The sequence below is a fragment of the Colossoma macropomum genome, unplaced genomic scaffold (assembly GCF_904425465.1).
Source record: "Colossoma macropomum unplaced genomic scaffold, Colossoma_macropomum, whole genome shotgun sequence".
Taxonomy (NCBI): Eukaryota; Metazoa; Chordata; class Actinopteri; order Characiformes; family Serrasalmidae; genus Colossoma; species Colossoma macropomum.
In genome coordinates, this window is record NW_023494795.1 from 21,031,244 (window position 1) to 21,053,270 (window position 22,027).

At 38.8% G+C, this 22,027-nt stretch overlaps 1 protein-coding gene across 1 annotated transcript in view; it reads right to left on the minus strand.

Annotated features, from left to right (window-relative positions):
* LOC118815593 (MAM domain-containing glycosylphosphatidylinositol anchor protein 2-like) overlaps window positions 1–22,027 on the minus strand; it is a 219,062-nt gene that overhangs the window by 67,464 nt on the left and 129,571 nt on the right. Inside the window, exon 7 of the mRNA XM_036581820.1 lies at window positions 9,581–9,910. Coding sequence (XP_036437713.1) covers window positions 9,581–9,910 — 330 coding nt within the window. The remainder of the gene's footprint in view (window positions 1–9,580; window positions 9,911–22,027) is intronic.

The following is a 22,027-nucleotide window of genomic DNA, read 5'->3' on the forward strand; positions in this document are numbered from 1 at the left end:
TTTTTTCACCAGCCCCTAATATCCTGCACAGTTCTCATGTTGTTGTTCTTCACCTCTTTCGGTGGCTTATTAGGCAACAGTTTTCATTGTTCATGTACCATTCAGACAGAGGAGCATCCTTCAGCACTGTCATTTACAACCAGATGCACACATGAAAAGATGTGTCACATAAGGCTTTTTTCTGGGTTTTCCAATAAAATTAAAAGGCAAAGCTGACAGCCTAAAACTGTTGTTCCATCTCCCATAAGCTTGCACTTTATGTAACACCATTGTGAAAAGGGAAGCTAATTAATTAGCTCATTAACATATACTCAAAAAAAATTGCCTCAAATAGTCACTGAATAAAAAAACACCTCTGATAGAACTGTTTGCTTGCTGTTGCTACATTTCCTCTCAGCCAGCTCCAAAGAAGCACACATTGGCAACCATTATGAAACACATGCACAAGAGCATTGTAGCAGCACCAGAGGTGGTGAGAGAGCACTGCAGAAATCACAACAGCCAGCAAGAGAAGCAGTCAAAACAGCACACAAACTTCCACACAGATCAAAAACAATTGCACCATGCCAACAAAGCACAATGTAAGAAAGGACAGGTTCTGCCCAACCGAAGTGTCCAAGTTGCACTGCTGTGGATGGAAGACGACAGCTGTTGCTTCAATCTCTGGCTAATTGGTCTGTTTGAAGAAGACAAAGACTTCAGACTGTGCTGCTTTCTTCAAAGAAAGCTTACTGCTGCAGTTCCTCACATTTGCTGACCAACACACTCAAAAAGAGAGGGCACACTGGGGTGGAAAATTGAAGGGTAACAATGCAAACGCTATCATATTCAAGTTGCTGAACTCCTCTACAGAAACACCACAATGGACAGGCACATTCCATCTGCTGTTGCGGGAACGTTCCTTCACCAGTTTCATATCCTTTCCTGCCATACTGGAGCGAATGAACAGAGCTCCAAATTGGCTCAATGAAAAAAAGATGGTGTTGGGTATGCCAGGCACAAAAACAGTATCATCTTTAATTGTCCCAGAACAGAAATGTTCATTTGACTGGTTAGTAATGTCATTTTTTGATTAATGCATTTCAGAATTTAACAAAAACTTGTAGCATACACTGTAAAAAGTGGCTTGTCAGATCTACCTAAAAAATTACTTCATGTGGTAACAAGAAATTGAACTAGTTTTATTCAACTCAAAAAATTGCTTTCACTGAAAAAATGATTCAATCAAAGTATTTATTTAGGTTGAATAAGACTAGTTAATTTACTTGTTACCACATGAAATATTTTTTTTAGGTAGATCTGACAAGCCACTTTTTACAGTGTACTGAGCTGACTGTTAATGACTCAATAGCTACATTATAATGTCTCCAGTCTTGACCAAGTCTTTGACCAAAATGCATGGTCTAATGTAAATTGAGCTTGGTATAGACATCTTAAAGCAGGTGTGTCCAGTCTTATCCACAAAGGGCCAGTGTGGCTGCAGTTTTTCACTTCAACAAAGCAGGATCACACATGATTGACTGTTGAAGACTGAGACCAACTGATTGAACCAATGAATCATGTGGGCTCCTGCGTGAATGGAATAAAAAAAATTGCCATTGCTATCCAAAAATCTTTTGAATAATTTTATGTACATATCTGCTAGTGCTGATGCCGATACATAAGTATTTATTTATGTCGAAAATGGGAGTAGATCTGCCTGGATTAGCATTGAAGAGAAATATAACACTTATTTCTGTAGGGTTACAAATGCAGTAAAATGAACAGAATGTAGACATTTTAGCACATTAGCTCAGCATCACCTAACATTCAGTTATTTTGGAGTACAACAAATACATCATCAAATATCAACGCAAGGTTAATATTTGTCAGATTTAAACATTTGGCTGATGCCGACAATTGTTTCTTTGTCTGCCGATACTCATATGGTTCTGATATCACTGTGCAACCTTAATGCACTATATAATGTTATCATGTAACCTCAAACCATTTACAAATTCATCATTAGGCTACTATGACATAGTTTCTCTCTATAACAATCTTTCCAACTAATATAACTTGATAATTTTCCAAATATCTAAATAGTACATCAGAATGAATACAGAATGAATATTTAAATGAAGTATATTATTATTGGCTATGCTACTTCTATTAAACGTATTCTTGTAACACTCTGAATAGCCTACGTTTTCAATAAATACATAATTTATCAACTTTACAGTGTAATGGCTAGAAACAGTGAGTACTCTATCTAACATTTCACTATTTAGCTAGAGGGTTAGTGAGACTATAGAAAGAATGGATTTTTCCACTTGTTCCCTATAACCTAGAACGAGTAGGCATCCATGTGTTCAACTGCATAATTATATTAATAATGTACAGTAGTAGTAAAGTACTGTAAGAACTTCTAAGGGTTCATTCATTCATTTGTATCTGACTGATCTTATACAAACACTGCAGGTGTTAATTCAACACTGGAGGTTTTGCTGTGGGCCACATTCAGGACTAAGAATGTGTGGTTTCAGTAAGGGTAGTAAAGCTCCTCTGAATAAGCGGAAAAGAAACAGGGGTAGTACAGCTCTGATAAGTAAGTCTGAATTAATAGATAGTTTTAGTCTTCCTTTCACACCATACAAACACTAGGCTTAATGTGGTATTGGAGAAAAGACTTCCGCTATGAAGTTGCTAACTTCATAACTCAGAGACCCAGCTCTGCATTGTCACTGCTTGCCATACTGGCACTTTGGGCCCAACACACATTCAGTAAAGATGACATCTGGATGTGTCAGTGAGGATCAAGTATATCCAGGACCTTCACACAAGCATGGAGCATCAGAGCAACCTCAATCATCACCTTATGGCAGAGGGTGAAATTCCCTAGCAACAGCTAGCAGACTGAGGACTGTGGGCACATAGAAGATAATCAATCTGAGCAGTATTATGAAACAGCACGACCTAATTTAAAAACTGCAGCATCTTTACACTGAACAAAAATGTACGCTTAGGCAGGCTCAAGAAAGAATGGTCACTTAAAGCTAGCACCTAGTTCTATTCAACCATTTGAGCATTCAGAGGAACATGAAAACTTAATGAACACTTTATATGAAGAACCTGTGAGGCAGAGGCCTAGTTTAGATTGCCCTATACTTAAGGGTGGAAATGGGCCTGAAAGCAATAAAACCCCATTCTGGGAGTAAAAGTCATTCAGGCTCACATTTAAAAAATCTAGATAACTACAGAATAGGGAAACCATGTCTACTTGTTTTACTGTGCGCATGAAGCACAATGTCTGTTGAACATGATTCAAGCCCAGTTTACAGCCCATTCAGATAATGGAAAATGGACTGCCTACCCAGGTTCCAAAGTAACAACTGTAGGTCTGGAATGTGAAAACAGACAAGAAAATCCAAAATCGGTAATGAAATTTGTGGTTTGCTTTCTAATTTCGCCAGACCTGGTGTTTCTTTAGATATCTAGTCTGCTTGGTGTAATTGATATTTTGTGATGATTTCCTGACCGCTCCTTAATTTTCTTTCACAGTAATTATCCTGCTCTCCATAGAAATGATATCTTTTAAAAAATAATAAGTAAATAAAAGATTTACAGACTGAGTTACAATTGAACTGTTTTGGGTACATTTCTTGTGTTTAATCAAAGCGTTAATGATTCTAAAGTCTGTAATGAAAGTGCTTAGGCTGGATAGAGAGCTTCATTACTTGGCAACACTCAGTCAAAAGTAATGTTGTTGGAAACTTGCAGAATTTTTGTTCTTTCAGCTTTAATGAAAAAACATTGGAGACCCAACCAAGAATTATATACCTTAATTTTTGTGTACCAGAAACAGGCATTTTAGGATGTGTAAAAAATTCAGGAACATGTATGAAAATGGTTACTTCAGTTTAAGGGCATCTAAATTTTTCATAAAACTGGTAAGCTGTGTTCTTAACTAGGCCTCGGCCTTATAAGTTCCATTATATGGGAATGAAGCTTCCTAATAGTCTTTTAAATGGTGCAAATGCCTGCCACTTCAGTTTAAGCACACTTACCAAATAGGACAGTAAAGTTGAACTGAATTGATGTTAAATTGAACTGAAATGCCATCTTGTAAATATTCCATAAGCTGGTCATAATTACTCAAGGATTCCTTTTAAAATGTTATTCAGTGCTGATGTACGTGTTATCAAATTCATTTGTAGGTAGCCTTCAAATAAACTTTTCATCTAACTAGCCTTGCTGGACAGCATCTCAAACAGCCAGTATTCCACAGCAAGCTCACCTTTTGTTTCACTTATGTCAAGTCTTTTACAAATCTCCCCTCTTTGCAGATAAATGGAAGCCAAACCCAAAGAACTTCACCCTAATGGTTTCGATTAGGAGCCTGATGAATTCCGAAGTCACCCTAAAGGACGAAGGAGGAGGAGCGTCAGGTTGATTGAACATATACCAGGGATGCTATCTTGGCGAGTTTCGTTGTCCTCCTTGAGTTCTCCTTAGTGCAGCGTGTTTAAACGTACAGACTAATGCAAAGATTAATTGCCTAGTGGCCGATAGAAGCATCCGGCCCGCTCTCTACAGCTTCATTAAAGCCAGCGAGTGGAATGAAGATTGATTGTGTTTTACCTCGTTGCACTCGTTGCATGAAAATGGAGGCCACTCTCCATTCCACGGGTTTCGTCATCCTTTTTAATCCGTCTGCTATCGGAGAGGGAAATCTCAGCACTCGTTTGAATACTCTTCATGAATAAACCATTAGCTGTGCAATCCCGAATGAAAAAAAAACGGGTTGGCTAATGAGGGCGTGATGACTGAAAATATTAGCACTGTTTTGTGCTAAAGGTTGAGCAAAATCATGAGATAAATAAAAGTTAAATGATAAGCAATGCAGGGTCATTTCTGGCTTCTGGTAACATCTCTAATGCTCTGTTATATGACTTTTTCTTTTCCCCCTCTTTCTTCCGCAGCAGCTGCGTGCGCTGCACCCCAGTGCAGCTACCTAAGCACTGTGCTGTGTTCAAAGACTAGATATTCTGGCCGCAGTCTCATTCTAAACATTTCCACGGCATGAAACCCTGGCAGACCTGCTGCTTAATCTCCTCTAAATGCTTTTATTAAGAACTCTAATTGGCCCTCCAGTTCCTCCCCTTCAGGAGTGCTGCAGCCAGCACAAAACGGCTTATCCTGAAACAGGGCCCAGGGTGAGAACACACAGGCTAATGGTTATTACTGTACTGGGCACACCCGAGATAAACTGAGAGAAAGCAATGCCGTACGCTGTGGTTGGCAGAGTATGAAAAACAAGGCATTTCCACAGCTCAAACAGAGATACACACAAATGGAAAGACCACATTGTCATTAGGAGCTTGGCACAAGAAAACAGGCTAAAAGCAAAACAACAATGAAAAATGTTTGCTAGACCTACATAATTATTCATTATATAATTCTTAATGAAATACACTTGCAGCCATCCTTTAAACACACCTCGCTTTCATCTCTGCAAATTACATATTCAAAACCTTTTATAATATGTGGTAATCAAAAGAAAATCTAATCAGTGCTTTTCTTTCTTCAACTTGACAACCCATTGTGTATATTAGAGTCTTCTTTTTCCTTAGATTTTCTTTTTTTATTGTTTTGCTGGTTGGCACTGCATGATGAACACGTCCAAAAAGAGATTGTGCTGCTTAAAAAATAATGAGGCAACAAACATGGCAGGTGCGACTGATTCCACAGTTTTACTGCATGAGGGGATTATCAAAGGATTATCTTCTACCAACTATGCAGCAAGGTTGAAAAAGGTGCTTTTATATGTTGTACCAAACAAAGCAGGGAAGTGATGCTGAGGACTGCACTTGAGCAAGCATACGGATGGCAATAATCAGCACGCTGTGGAATGAATATGACATACGACCAAGAAAAGTTCCGGAAATTTGACATTAAAAAAAGTTCAAAGAATCTTTTAGAAGAAAACCCTCTGAACCGAAGTGTTCCTTTTATGCGAGAATATTTCTAAGTGAGCTGAAGAACTGACACTTACTAATACAGCATATGACATAAGACATGACTGAATAAAAGAAGGAAGTCAAATCAGCTCAAAGACCCAGCAATGTCTGACCACCTGTGTCTATGTCAATCTGAACGGTCACTCACTACTTTTCACTTGAAGATAGAAGTGAGAATCCTCCAAACCACCAATGAAAACATTACCCATCAGCGACGACATCCAGGTGAGACATGATGAGGTTGGCATGCTGGTGGTATTCCTATGAGCTTGGTGTTCCTCAGCCTGGGCATCGATCTGGTCCACCTCTCTCTGGCCCAAGATGAGCAGGATGATAATGAATGGTGACACAACACTGTGAGATGGAAGTTTATTGATCAACCCAATGAGTGCTGATTACAGGGGCAAGACCTTCTTTCTGCTCTCCTGCCGGATCACTCTTACCCTCTGCTCCCTTCCACCTCCACACGCCCACCTGTTTAATGCCTTACTGTAAAAATGCATGGCCCCTTTTATAAAAAACTACATGTATAATGTACCTTTAAATACCAATGTCCTCAAAATGCAAATGTGAACTTTGAATTGCTGCACATGTAAATGTTATGTATGTTAATGCAAGTCTGATTAAGAATTCAGCAAAAGTCTCATTAAAAGGGTGGGAGAAGTCATACTATGGGGAACACCTAACTGTGCTGAACTGTTAAAATCCTCATATCGTTGTCATAAGAAAACCTCCACACCAACTTGAAAACTGCCCTTTACGTTACAGGACTCTTCATGATAAATAAACCAACAAATTTCAAAAATAAGGGCAACATGAATGTAAAATAAAATTTCAATTACAGCATACTGCAACCACTTGTACCAAGATAAACAAAGTATAATCATAACATTATTTTGCTCTAAACCTTGGAATTACAACTTTATTATTACTTTAATAGTATTTTAAATGAACAAAAACAAATAATTTTTGGTTAGAAAAGCTTATAAAATTATTAACGCCCCTTACTGCCATTTGTTCGGATGTTGTTTAAAATAAATGTGTGACACTTTCTTAAAGAGATTTTCAGTGCTTTATTGGAGTGTTACGTGCCAGGACAGCACGTATGTGGGTTTTTTTTTGTTCTTTGTCCCCCCCACCCCCCATCCTCTAATCGAAATTGCGGCTGAGTGAATGGGGCGGGTGTTTGAAGATAAAAGGCAGACCCGGCAGCATGTGAAGGGAGGAGAGCATTGTGTGTCTGTGAGGCCTTTAGTTTGCTGGCAGTTTAGTGACTTATGCTGTTATTACTAAAATTGTAGCTCAGTTAGTTTTAGTTCTGCCTAACTTTGTCTCTCTCTCGCTGTCCCTTTCTCTCGCTCACTCTCTTTGTATCTATGTTTCTAGCGCGATGAGTGGACAGGCAGTTTGGGCGTCCCTTTACATATGACGCAGTACTAACACTTTGTATAGACACACTAGGTAAGGAGCGAGTGCCACCCGCTGTATTTTGTGCAGGTTAGCTCCAGTTAGGCAGGTTAGAAGTTTCATTATTTTTACTGCTTTGGCACTGTCCATAGTCCCCCATTGCAGCTAGCTTCATATACAATATTATTATTGTATACTTGTCAGTACTGATAACCAATTTCACTCTTTGATCACATTGAACTTTATAGATTAATTTTGTTAGCCGTTTAACAATTCTTCTTATTGATGTTGTGTAGCTGGATGTCTTATTGTCAACTGTCTTATTCCATTGTCCTTTTTCACTATAAAACCTTAAAAGGTGCTTATGTACACTTTTATTATTAAAAAAGTAAAGCATTGTCTAAGCGTGATACTCCCATTGTCTGTGTCTCTCCCTTCGACCCCTCATCACACACTCCATGTCACTTCCCCTTTACCCCTAGATAACATCATCGGGGCGCGTAACAATGGGATTTCCAGTGCTGTAGTTATGTGTGCATCCATGACAGATTGAAGCTACTGAGATGAAATTTCGAGGCCTCAATTCTGAGCAATGAAACTTGTAGAACCCGGGCCAATCCCACTAGCTCTATTCCTGGGGCGAGGCTGAGCTGAGCTGAAGCAGATTTTGAAGAATGGTCGAATGAAAGACAATTGACCCTATACACACTTTTGGATTCGCAGCAGTAGTTGTCTGAGGAGGAAAAGCATTATAGAAGTGGTGGAATATATGAAGGAAAATTTAAACATTTAACTAATTTTTCCATGAAAATGTTATTTGTTTGTTGGAGCAGTTTTCATTTTCAAGAAAGATCAAGCTTGACAAGGGCTACATTAGAACTAGGCCACTGACACATGCTGTTCTGGCACTGGATGGGTAAGCGTTACAGATTCTGCTCAAACACTAAAGTTATTAAAAATGATCATGTTGGTTAGCTTAGCTTACATAGGAACACTACAACCTGAACATTTATAACATTTCATATTGTACAATACAACATTAATATTAGATGGAGAAATGTATGGTTAAAGCTACATTATGTAAGTTATCAGGATTTGGAGACCTCTCTGGTGAAAATGTGTTATTGCACAAAACATGCAGAAAGAACATTTTGTAACATCAGTTGTGCTTCAGAATCTTTCCCCAAATGAATAAATTAGATTATTGTGAACTCAGTCAAACCTTGGTGAACAACATATAACAATTATAATGCTGAAATTGCGTTTAAGACCCAGATACGGAGACGGACCTTCCCTTCGAGCCTGCATGTGACATTAATACATAAAGATGTATGATGTGGTCTGAAAAACTCCCACAAATACAACTTGACTCCTCCAACTTATTAAATTATTATTTCAGGCTTTACAGGGTGACTTGCAGCAGTCCACACAGATAATATTTTAGGAGAGTTTTTTTTCCTGACTTAGTAATGCTACTCCTTTCAATTTTAACCAAAAAATCTTACATAGTGCAGCTTTGAATCATGCAATACAGCCATAAGACAATGAGGTATAAATGACTATGTTAATTTTACAATCCCAACCTGCACAACACTGATTACATTCTTGTCAATATTAGACAGCTAATGCTAGTTGACCTCATTAGGTAACCTTACACTCATGTAGATCAAGCTTGCTTCTCTCAGAAAATGAAAACTGCTCCATCAAATGAATGTCTTTCATGAGGAAATTATATAAGTACCTTAAAGAGGATGTAAAAATTCTCATCCTCTACATTCTTATCCTTAAACGCTGCCATTGCTATAATGTTTTCTCTACTATGACAACATCCACTGTGCAGATGTGTGAAAAGGCTCTATTATAAAATACATTTACTAAGAGAGCACTTGTTAAGTCTGAGGACAAATTGTGGGGGCTAAAGCTTATCTGGGGTCTCTCTGTGCACAGGTTGTTTAATTCTAAGAAGCATCCCATGGATATTTACTCTTTATACCTTACCAAATGTTAAGACAGTTAAGAAGTGATTGTTTTGGAGATTTTCTTATGACAGTGACAGCACATTGGCACTGCAGTGAGCACTCACAGCTTGTACTCCCTAATTAGCAGCTCTGGAGTGTGGGTCATTGAACAGACATGTGTAAGCTGGCTGTGGCCAGGGTGTGTGTGAGGCTCACCAGTGGTGGAAGAGATGTTAACATCGATGCTGATCTCCGGGATGCCCCCGCCACGAAGCGACGCCACGCAGGTGTAGGTGCCAAAGTCAGTGAACTTCAGATCAATGATGTCCAGGTTGGTGGTGCCTGGGGAGATGTCAGGGTCAGTCTGGGTGATGACCATGCGCTCGGAGCTGCGCAGAGCCCGGCCGTTCTTCAGCCAGCTGAACATCAGTTCCTCAGGGGGTGTGGCCTCCACCTGGCATGATATCTTCACCTCACGGCCAATCTGAATGTTGTCATCGTTGTGGTATGGATCAGGCGTGATCCAGAAACGGCCCTTCTTCAGCGCTAAAATGAGAAAAAAAAACATCAGACACCAGCAGCCAGGATGAGCCTTGGGAATGCTTTGGCAATGTTTTTTTTTATTTTGGAGCTCTAACGCCTCACAAACTTATTTTTGCAATTGGCAAGCATCAACAGGGCAATGACTCATGTTTATAAAGGGAATCTGTCTAAAAATGAGCTTCAGTGAAATGGATTCGAACTTTACTGCCAAGAAATACAGCACTGTGAAGAAGTCGGCGACCACCCTTCATTTATTTAATCCCCATCAAAACGGTCATTAAGGAGGTTTTTCATTTTTCAGCATTAAGGCAACAAACAAACAAACATATATTTTAGGAATGCACTGAAGTGGGAATTGTGGGCCGATGCTGACACTAACACAAAAACATATATAAAATGTAGAAATTGTAATATAACAACAATAATTATAATAATTAAAGTTAGTTTGTTACCAGCTAAGAGAAATTTCCTCAGTCTGAAAGAGATTTTTACTCTCAGCTATAGAGTTTTCATTAGAGATAAATATAACATTTCTATAGGGTTACAAATGCTGTAACATTAATAAAATGCAGATATTTTACTGCAGTAGCCCAGTATTTTAATTAACTGTCTGCTGATACTAGCATGATTCCATGCATCATTAATACATTTAACAGAAAATTACACAGAGGTCCATTCTTTTCGGGAGTCTTGCTTTCAGTTTTTCAAAGAAATCTGCAGGGATGTTTTTCCACACCTCCAAAGTTCGGTTTTAGAAGTCGGTCTCATTTTATGCTTCCCACAATCCAAGTAATTCCACACACACTCAATAATGTTGAGGTCTGGTGGTCAGTCCATTGTTTTAAGAACACCAGCAGTGTGATTAGCAAATTTCCATCTTTTTTGTGCATTTGTGTGTTACAGCGTCTTGGCAGCTACACATCCTTTCAGACTCATGGTGCTGAGTTGTCTTCTCACAGTACAAGGATTGACAGAAACACCTGAGGATCTTTTCAGATATGAAGCAAAAGTGGACCTTGATTTTCTCCTCTCTCTTAAAGATGAAAGCTCTAAGTACTGTTCATCCTGTTTATGTTGCCAGTTTTGGTGGTCTACCTGGGTCTGTTGTTATGAGCCCTCTATATCTTTTAATGCTATTTTTTTATTCTAGTTTTAGAAACTCCTCTTTTTCAACTTTTCTTATGCAAGGGGATTATCTTCTATCTACCCAGAAATATGTCCTAAAAATTGAATAAAAATAAATGTACTTGAGTGGCTGTTTTGACTGGAAATTAAATACATTAAGGGTGGTCTCTGACTTTTGCACCATACTGTATACTTGCCGTTCTATCCTAATCAACATCAAATACTGTCTGCCACTGACAATTTCTTTTATTAAAAAATCTCCCAAAGTAAATATAGCAACTATAGCACCCAACTCATCAACAATAAAAAATTCACGGCACCTGTATAGACACATGGCATCTTTCATGTTAGGTTTAGTAACTGTGTGCTTGTTTTTCAGCCACATCAATCTAGATTCATTCTTTATGCAGGCAGTTTATACACTTCAGATGAAGGAGTCACATTTTATCTCACAAGCAAAAGAACAGTGAGAACCAGGAATCTTTTTACCTATTCTCCTGGGACATTATCAGGTTGAAACAAGGAGATGAGAAAAAAGAAATTGTAAAATAAAAGTGCCCTGTCAGATTCAAATACAGGAAATTGAAAAAGCAAAACGTGGGGAGAAACCAGCAAGACAAAAGTGAATGACACATTTCATCAAATGCAATATGAGATCCCGTTTCTTTTGTTTTAAATCAATACCACCCTGCCATGGATCTGATGTCTGAGGCATGTTGTAATAATGTCGACATGTTTCTACAGAAGACTTCAATTTGTATGAGTAATTCATTTTCACCTGGGTCCCCGGATACAAAATGGTGCCAATGAACTGTAATACCACGGACGACAATGACCTTTTTCAAATCAAATAAGAGGAATCTGAGACTCTTGCCACTTAATCATGTGTTAGAGGCTGTACCACAGAGAGTTATCACTGAGGCACTGAGGCTACAGAATTTAATTTAGTTCAAAGGAACAATAAATACACCCCTACAATAAGGGAATCAATATCAGCAACAGCAATCATATTTCACAGAACCAACCAGCATTACACTTTACTAATAATTGCAGCACTGAGAACAGGTAAGAAGAAAAAAAAAGGAGCTTTCTGTCTTTTCTAAGTGTTTTCTGTAGTCTTAATGGATTTGGGAGAATCACACAGGACTTTGTATCCAATTATCTTGCATTTTGTAGTTATGATGTACTGCGTCACTGATCTCACTGGCTTAATCACTTAACTATGGATTCAGTTTCTGTCAAATCCCTATTAAATTGGAAATGTGCTGCTAAACTGCCAGACTGCAATACTTTGTGTTATCTCTCTCTGGAATGTTAATGAACCTTCCAAACAAAAGTGAGCTACAAATTCATTGCTAAAACAAAGGTTTCCCCAAAGATCCACCTGTCCATCTAAGAATAATACTGCAAAATGACCTTTTCAAACAATGTGCAAAGCATCCATACCTATCTGCTGGGATGCTCCAAGGCAAGAACCCAATAGGGGGAAAAATGTGGTGAACTTTTCAAACCTGCTTTTCTTTTGAACCTTCTCTAAAGCCCATAACATCCTGAAGGACCTATATCCTGTCACAGGACCCAAGCATCAACACTAATAGCCATCTAGTTATCTGCTCTCAACCACTTGAGCATGCATCCAGTGACTCAGCCTCCAGCAGAACACGGGATGGACGTCAGGCCTGCACTGTTTCCTCATCCATTACTCAGTCACCACCTGCGAATGCATCTCACAGCTGTGCAGCTGTTCCTGATAGCACAGTCCTGAGAAGAAACACAAATGTCCTTTCCCTTTGGGCAACTGTGACCACTTTCAGAAGTGTTGATATTTTAGGCCTATTTCCATAAACAGCACAAAAAGAACTGCACTGAAAAAGTAACACACTGACAGTTGCTAGTTTATTAGGCTTTATTCTACCCTCACTGGCCAGTTTATCAGGCATGAGGGTTTGAGTACTAGAGTTAAAATGGAGCTATTATGCTTTTTCCAGTTTTTCCCTTTCCTTTAGTGTCTTATACAGCTTTTTGTGTACATAAATGGTCTGCAAAGTTACAAATCTCAACATGTAGGGGCAAAACCGCTCTGGTGGTTGACCAATCAGAACAGAGTGGGTGAATGGACCAATCAGAGAACATTATTCAGGCTAATCAGAAGGGGGGGGGGCATAAAAACACAGGAGCTCTAACAGAGCGTTTTAGACAGAAAGTGAATAGAAATGTACAGTCTGAGAAAAATAATGTGTTTTTTGAACACTGAAGCATGTAAATCTATTCTAGTAGACCCCAAAAATAAAAACACTAAACATTGAAAATTAGCATAATAGGTCCCCTTTAAGAGATCTGAAATTGAACTTAGCTGTTCACATTTGGCAAACACTTTTTTGTTAGCAAAGAGTTTTAATTTTAAGCTGCTTGAGCCTAGCCTGCATGTGTTTTTGCACAACAACCAACATGCAACCAAAAATTCACTCATTTGTCTGACAAACTGTTTTGTAATTCTCATATTGTTTTCAGGGCCTAAAACATTCAACAAATGTATTGATGTGTCATGTTTTGCATGCATTATTTTTCACAACATTACACGTTCCGCTTGGTGTGTGTTTGAGTACTGAATCTTTAGTGCATAGCTTGACTATATGTGTGGCGTGATGCGATTACTGTGTCACATTTCAACAATCTGATTGGCCGCTGCTCAGATAATTTAAGTTAATCCAGAATTCAAGAGAATAGAGTAATCAGGGTGTGCAGCGGTGGTTTGATGAATGAGTTTAATGTGTATATTGTCATCTCTCCTTATATTATAGCAGATCATGGCACATTCTATTTGATGGAAATTATCACACAAAATAAAGTGGTCATTTTGCATGACATATACACAGTCGTACATTAATTTTCCAAGCAAAAATAAGCTGACACATCCTCTACAGGGAACAAACTTAAATATGACATTTTGCTGCACATTTAAGTGCACAATATCTATTTATTTACTGAGTTTAAAAAAATATATATGTGCCATAACTGTTGCATAGGTCACATTTATGTTAGATTAAGCAAATGAACAGTAATTGTGCACTAAAGTGTTTAGAAAAGTGTTCTCTATTGAGGATGTGCTAAGTTTTCACTTGACCAGGGGTGCCCAAACATTTGCATGCAACTGTAATTATGCTGCTGAAGATTTCAACACCTGCATCTCAACACACTTTGTGATCAAGTGCAAAGGAAACAAAACCATGTGAGGGTGAAAAAGTGACTGGTGTGCTGGACTTGAACTTGTTTCTATGGTACAAACAGAGCTCAGAAGAGCTGATGACACATCCTCTGATGTCAATGCCTCAGTTTTCTGAAGTGGCTGAATTCTGAGTGAACACTGGACACATTGTTGGTCCAGTGTTGGTCAACTTCAAAGGGGAGGCAGATCAAAGTGAGCATTCTCACTCCAGAGCGAAGGGCAGAGGATCTATCAGGTGACAGACGTTACCACCTCCTGCCCTCCAACACAAGGAGTCATCCGAGTGCATTAAACTTCCATGAACACATGGGAAAAAAACAGCACTTTCCCATTTGGTACATTCAAATGCTCTTGCTGCCAAGATGTTACATCATTTCCCCAGTTCATTCATATCTTATGAGAGTGCAGCATGTTTAGGTTGGGGAGGCTTCATCACAGCTGAGACTCCAGCTGCAGAAGTAGGCCGTGAACCACCGTAACGGGGGTAAGTGGTTTATTAGGTAGTAAGAAAAGCCTACAATAGCAGGAATTTTAGCACCCCATTCAAATGGTACAAGTCAGAAGCCTGGTCTACAAGCAGAGGAGCTAGCTTTAAAAGCATCCACATAGCGCATGCATCAAGGCAGGAAATAAGAGTTAACATAACACAAACACATATTCAGTATGTATTATTGATGATATGGCTTTTGCTGGGTAGAGTTCCTTTCATTGCCCTGGCTGCTTCTGTCTTAGAAGCTCAGATCTGCAAAATAACATGCGTCAGTGCTGAATCTGCAGAAAATGCTTTTAAACTCAGCTGCCTGGAGAGAACCTCCTATGGTTCAGGATACAAAGGAAGTGATTAAATAAGAAAAATCGTATTCTCTGAGCGCATGCAAATGCATTGTTTATCTAAGCTCATGTACATAATGCAGTTTATGTGGCAGACATTTAAGTACTTGGTGTCTGATGGATGGTTCTCATTATCACAGCCCAGTGGCTTGTAGCAGAGATGTGGCCTGTAGGATAAGTCCAAACTGTACTCCTACCTACCAGCATTCATGGAGATGAACATAGACCCTTATTATTATTCCATCCATTGGCCCTTATTAACATTTTAGCGTCATGCCATTGTACCACTAGTAAGTTCCATAGAAGCAATTCAAATCCTGCATCATTATATGAATGAATGGATTTGATGTAGGCCTACTTAGAATCAGGAACATCATTTTTCTGTTCATGCTCCACCTCTGACAGCTTGAATGATTATCATAACATACATCTTGAAAGCACTAGCCATCACTAGCTAGTAAGATAAAGGGGCATATTGCTATACACTTATGGAACATTAAGCTAGACAGTGTACTGTATATATATATATATATATATATCGTCAGAGGCACTTTCATGGAACAGCACAAGATAGGTCATCACTATATTGATACAAATACAATAGGATAACACTAATGACATCAGGCCATTACTCTATAGTGACCAAAATCTCACTCTCTCTCTCTCTCTCTCTCTGTGTCTCACATATATATATATATATATATATATATATATATATATATATATATATATATATATATATATATATATTCAGACAAAAAAAGCAGACAAACAGACTATAATTAACTTCAGCGGAAATTCAGTGGAGGGAAGGTTTCTCTTCTCTTTTCCTTTTTCCTCTGTTATAATAGCTCTGGCAGAGACAGTCTCTTCACCTGACCTTGCAGTTTTTAACAGAAGCTTTTGTGAATTGACCCCTGGGTTCCCCCCAGATTATCAGCATGTACAGCTTAGCATACTCCACAGGGACAGATGGCTGTCTCTACCTGACTGGTGACTTTAGTCAAGGATAGATGAATGAAAAAAATGAGGTAGAAAGAGAGAGAGAAAGAGAGGAAAGGAGAGAAGAGATAGAGAGAGATCTCTTCTTTCTCTTCCTCTTTCGTTTCTCTCTCTCTCTCTCTCTCTCTCTCTCTCGCTCTCTCTCTCTCTCTCTCTCTCTCTCTTTCGCTCGCTCTCTCTCTCTCTCTCACTCTCTCTCTCTCTCTCTCTCTCACTCTCTCTCTTTTGACAGAAATACTTAAGTGTCATCTACTCTGTGACTGACCTTCTTATCGCTCATCACAGACAAGTCCTGGCATGCTCTCCAGGCAACGGAGACACCCACATCACATCACGCGACCCTGAAAGCACCAGACGTGTGTCCAATCTGCCCACGCTGCCCATGCCATTTCGGTGGCTCTTTACAGATGGAAAAGCATGCAAGCTCAGGCCCAAAACCTATTCCAAAGCAAATTTGATGGTCGCCATTCACATGTTGATTTACAAGCTGGACGCAAAGCTTCTAACAAACTGCATGGCGAGAGAAAAATTGGGTTTGTTCTTTGTTCTTTCCATTTGCTCACAACCCAAATATGTGCAGCAGGAGGCGCCGGTTACATTCTCTTCCATGAATAAAAGCGGTGGCCCCCCTCATCATGTTGAGAGAGAGACCATCGGTGTGTTTTATCTGACTTGAATGGCTGATGTTCCATTTGTAAAATGCATACCTTGCGTCGTCTGGAGTCTCCTCGAGGAATTGTCGCGCAAGACGCAAGTGGAACGTTAGTTTGATACAGAACCTTTGATACCAAATGTGTGGCTCATTTCCGAACACTGGGGCGCGCAGGAGAAAACCCACACCACTTTAAAAAAGGTGTGAGGGAAACACAATTCAAATAAGGAAGGGATCTCTGCCAAAGCATTCTATTTCAGTAGACAAAAGGGATGGGTTTCGGATCTCCTCATGTCATACGGATCTTCTGAAACTTTTGAATCGCACAAGAAGGAAAATGGTGGCTGCCGCAGCAACTGATTGCTTCAGAGGTCCGCTGAGGCTGGCTGCTATTTTTTCTGCTTGGGCTGATCTTATTAGAGAGACAGAGCGAGAATGGAGAAGATGAAGCCAAACATGGCTGTCTGAGGTGTCCTCCCCCAACCTAAAATTGCACCAAAAATTGACCTGCTTTTTGGAGAGGAGGCTGGCTCTTCTCATCCAAAGGATGGATCATGATGGAGGGCCTTTGTGAGCCAGAAGCATGCAGGGATGGCGGTAGAGAGGGCCAAGCTGAAAGTCATCCCAGGCTGTCGGGAAGTGTGGACAGAAAAGCCACCATCTGCTGAGGCGAAATCTGCCCAAACACAGACAGGCCTTTTGGCAGGACCGCCCGGAGAGGGCTTTTCAAGGACTGCCGTGATAAACAACAAGAGAAAGAGATGAGCACACACATGCACATACACATATGCATGCACACTACAACACACACCCACACACAACACACCCCAGGCCTACACAAAAGCACATGTGTGCTGTCCCACACACACAGCTCATAATGAATATATGTAAAAGCGTGTAAACATGGCATACATTAGAAGGTGCAATGCAAAATGTGCCTTGGTGCAGTTGCAATATGCACTTACAACGCAACTGAAATTAACATTCAGTTTTTAGTTTATTAGGGATGTAGCTAACAATGCACTAGAGTCGCAAGGTATATTAGTTAAGTAATTAAGTATAGGTAATTAGTTGTAATGTGGAGTACAAAAATAATGATGGTATTTCATAACTACATGTCAAATATCTGTTCTACGTCAATCTAGTAAACAATCAAATTCTGCCCATTCAGAAGAAACTGTCTGCAAGATTTGCCAGAAAACAGTTAGCAAAACACAATCAGCCAGAGATGGAAAGGTTGAAAGACGTCCAACATGCGTTCCCATCTAAAAATGAAGCACCTAATTGCTTCACAAGTTCTGTTGACTTAAAGGCCACTTTACCACTGTAGTGCCAAATAATCCCCATGGGTGTATTGCTCTGGTTATAGTTTTTTTTTCCATCTGATGGGTCAGGATTAGGAAATATTTAAGAAAAACTATACACAACAGTGGTTCTGCGACAGCTAACAACTACCAGAAAACACATTTGATTTCAGATGTCACTCCAACACCAGTCACTAGATTTGCACTCATAAATATGAGTCTTCATTTTCTAAATGTGTGTAATTTTAATATCAGTAAGCTGGAAACAGTCCTGTACTGTGCTGTGCCAGCTAAGCAGGCTACTGTTAGCTTAGCTAACATGCTGCAAACACCACTGAACAGGTTCAATTTCAGCTTTTTGTCACTTGAACACTGGTTACTCGACTTTGCTCTCTCAGGCATATTTTTTTGTCTACATTTGTATCAGCAAGGCAACATCAAGAATAACGTTAGGGTCCAAACATAATGAAATAGGTTTAATTTCACCTTTCTTTCCCTCCAACAACATTCACTCAATGTCACTCCCTCTGAGTTATCATCTATACTTGTCAGTATAGCTTCAGTTAGTCAGAATCAAATCTGTTCTGTGCTGAGTAGAACGGTTTTCATGCTAGCTAAGCTACTCTGCTCCTCTCTCCTAGCTAGTTGCATCGTTTAACATTTGGTCATTGTGGTTAATTGGTGACCATGATAGCAAATGCAACTTTTTAAATTTAATTATCTTTGAAAAGAGATGGCAAAAAAGCAATTTAATCCTTGTGAGTCGGGCTATTTTGGCTGTTTTTGAATACTTTTGATTACATATCACACTGGAAAATGTTCATCATGCCAATGTTTGATATCTTCTTTTCTGCACAACATGATTTGTATGACCTGACTTTTTTCACTTTGACATACTATATCAGTATATTGGACCCAAAAACCCCCACATAAAACATATAAAATCAGATTTTAAAAAAACATCAGTAGATTCAGACTTTTTTCTGTTTTTTCATATGTAAAAAAAGACAAACAATGAAAGATATTAGGATAAATTCAATGCCAGCCCCATCTCATTTTGCATACTTTTATGTATGCATAAATATGATTTTTATATCAAATTCATATGGTCCTATCTCTGTTTTTACTTGGTCTATCAACATCAAACAAAAACTAGCACAGTGTTTCTTTTAACAGATGCTAAAATGCCATGATGTCCTAAACCAGCCACGTCATTTGCGACGTGATTTGGTTAAGACACTTCACGCATTTTAGCCTTTTGTTTTTGCTTTTAACCGCACTCCTGCCCCTGATAGTACTGTATACTGCTGTAATAATTGGAGATGGTCTGAAGGTACGAAAAAAGTGGATACCACCCAACCCTACATAGGACCACCTACTAACTATGTTTTTCTTGTGAGTTGCAGAGATGCAATGGATGCACTGCTCAGAAGCAAAGCGAACATGTAAGTTAAGTGACAATGACACAGCAGCAGTAATAGCTGTTCTATACCAACAGAACACTGTATTGGACCCTAAAAAACAGAATTTGTGAAACAACAACGTGGATTGCAGTTTTTTTTTATTTATTAAGACTGCTGTGCTGTGCTGTAAAATAATTTCATTATTATAAAAGTTATTATTGTTAATCTGGCTAATCTGAAATAGTGTTATTTTGTTGGTGAATATTCTTTTAGCACATCTTTAAGGCTTATAAAATATTCATGACTGCAGAAAAAAAAAGTTAAACAACACTACCACCAATTTACATTTATTATTAAAGAGGCATTCCGGCCTAAAACTAGCATGTTATGTTGTATTCTGTAATGCAGCACTGCATCCGTCAGCCTCATCAGTTTGACAAATTTACTATTTAGTGTTGTTTTTGTGTTTTCATCCATCAATGTACTCTCACCACAATACCCAGTAGGCATTATGCAAATATATCATGCAATTATTAGGAATCCCTACAGCGCTCAACAAATCTGTACTGCTAGGTGCTTATATAGCAGGTAAACTACTGCAGTACCACTGTAGGAGGCCAGTGGATATGTTTACAACAGATGGTTACATTTCCCATTGCAGTCGCTTTAAGAGGTGGAGAAAATTCTATGCAAAACTAGCCACTGTGATTAATCAAATAGAATGTGTAAGCAGCTATACTTCCAGTGTTCACCCATTTTGTGCAGTCTTCCTAAGATTTGCACATTGCATGTGTTTGAGGGAGATTTAAACCTTCCTGTTAAGTAAGTTACACTGGGAGAATGCATCTATGTGTACATTAAACTGGTGCAAAAGGCTTATTACATCTGTTCTCCAGCATAGGCCTTGTCAGCCTAGAATTGCTTGCTGCTAGCATTAAGCAGTAAGGGCTGCTTAGGGTTTCTTCCCTACCTTGCGTGAGGAGATTCATACACTACTTCTTGACTAATGGCAGAAGTTCCCAGTTTAGTGATTAGCCTGACTGCCTTCACTTAATTGCTGTAATTGGCCATTTAATAAGTACTTACACAGTAATATGCCACAGGCTTTGCCCTTCCCAGGCAAATGAAAACTATGGTACAGAATGTGGTATGCATATCACATACTAAGATGCAGTGTAATCCCTGGTGCCACATATGACCTTCCATTCACTTATTTTATGCAAGATTTGATAGTCATTCTGACTGACAATCTCAGCAGAGTACCACAGTAATCCAATCGCTTTGACTACCTGAGCTACAGATTGAGTAGTGTGTCAGGGCACAGGAATAGCATTAAATGGTAAACTTTTCATAGCTTAAAGGAATAATGAATGAGTGAAGTAGTCAAATATAGTGTAATACGACGAAATTTAATACATAACTGGTAGTTCTGGTCATAGTTTAGCTGATAAGCACTCAAAACCACAATTTAATCTCTTATACTATAAATGCACCCTCTGAGAAAACATTTTTGCCTTTTTATTGCATGAAATATTAATGCACTAACAATAACTGAACCTGTACATTTACCATATGAGCTAAACAATTGACAGCTGAGCTCATTTAAAACTGTATTTCAAACCTGGTGCTCTGTGATGGATCTTGTTTTTAGGTATTTGATATCCTCTATAAATGTCTATAAAATGAAACAGTGAGGTTTAATTTGACGTAACAGTTTGTTCACAGCTGTAAAGTGCTCCAAGCATCGTTCATGACTCGTTCCTTAATGATACAATAAAGAATGAGACTGTACTGCCCTTATTCTGAAGCTTTTTTACAGCTCTGAATGAAAACTTTGCTTGAGTGAGCAAAAACTACAGTGGTAGTGATTAGTGGGGTCAGCACACTATGGCAGTAACATGGAGGCTCAGCTAGCTTACAATAGCACTTTTCTTCCTGCAGTCTCTGGATGAGATAAAATAGGACGTGTTAGTTATAGTACAAAAGAAGAAGAACGTAAAGAAAGGCCTGATATTAAGCTGGTATTAGCCTAAGGTAACAGGAGGCAACAGGGCTGTATTCACTTCATTCGTCATATATTTATTTATTTTTTTTGTGTGTGTGTGTTTTTCAACATTTTCTTATTTTATCTCTAAGTGGGATGGGTATCTTTTTAACTAAGAGCCAGAGTTCAACATTAGAAGCCATGGTTGTCATTAGCAACTAGAATAGTATGTCCTAATTGGATATTATTTCTCACTCGAAGCTCATTAAGACTGTTGGGGGGAAATTCTGTGAAAAATGCAGATTCTGAACATTCAAACAATACACTTCACATGTTTCACTCTGTTTCTGTCAATTCTGAACATCAACATAAATGGGAAAATTAAAACGTGCACACACAAACATGTTGATACAGAATGTAAACAGAATGTTAACATGATTAGTTATGTAACTGCACTATGTCATTATATTCATGTAACACAGCAAAACAACTGTAGTAAATTTAGATTTCTAAGGGTTAAAGAAATGCCATGACATTTGCCTACTGTTAGCCTGAGGTGACATGCCATATTCACAAAACAGAAAAAGTTTATC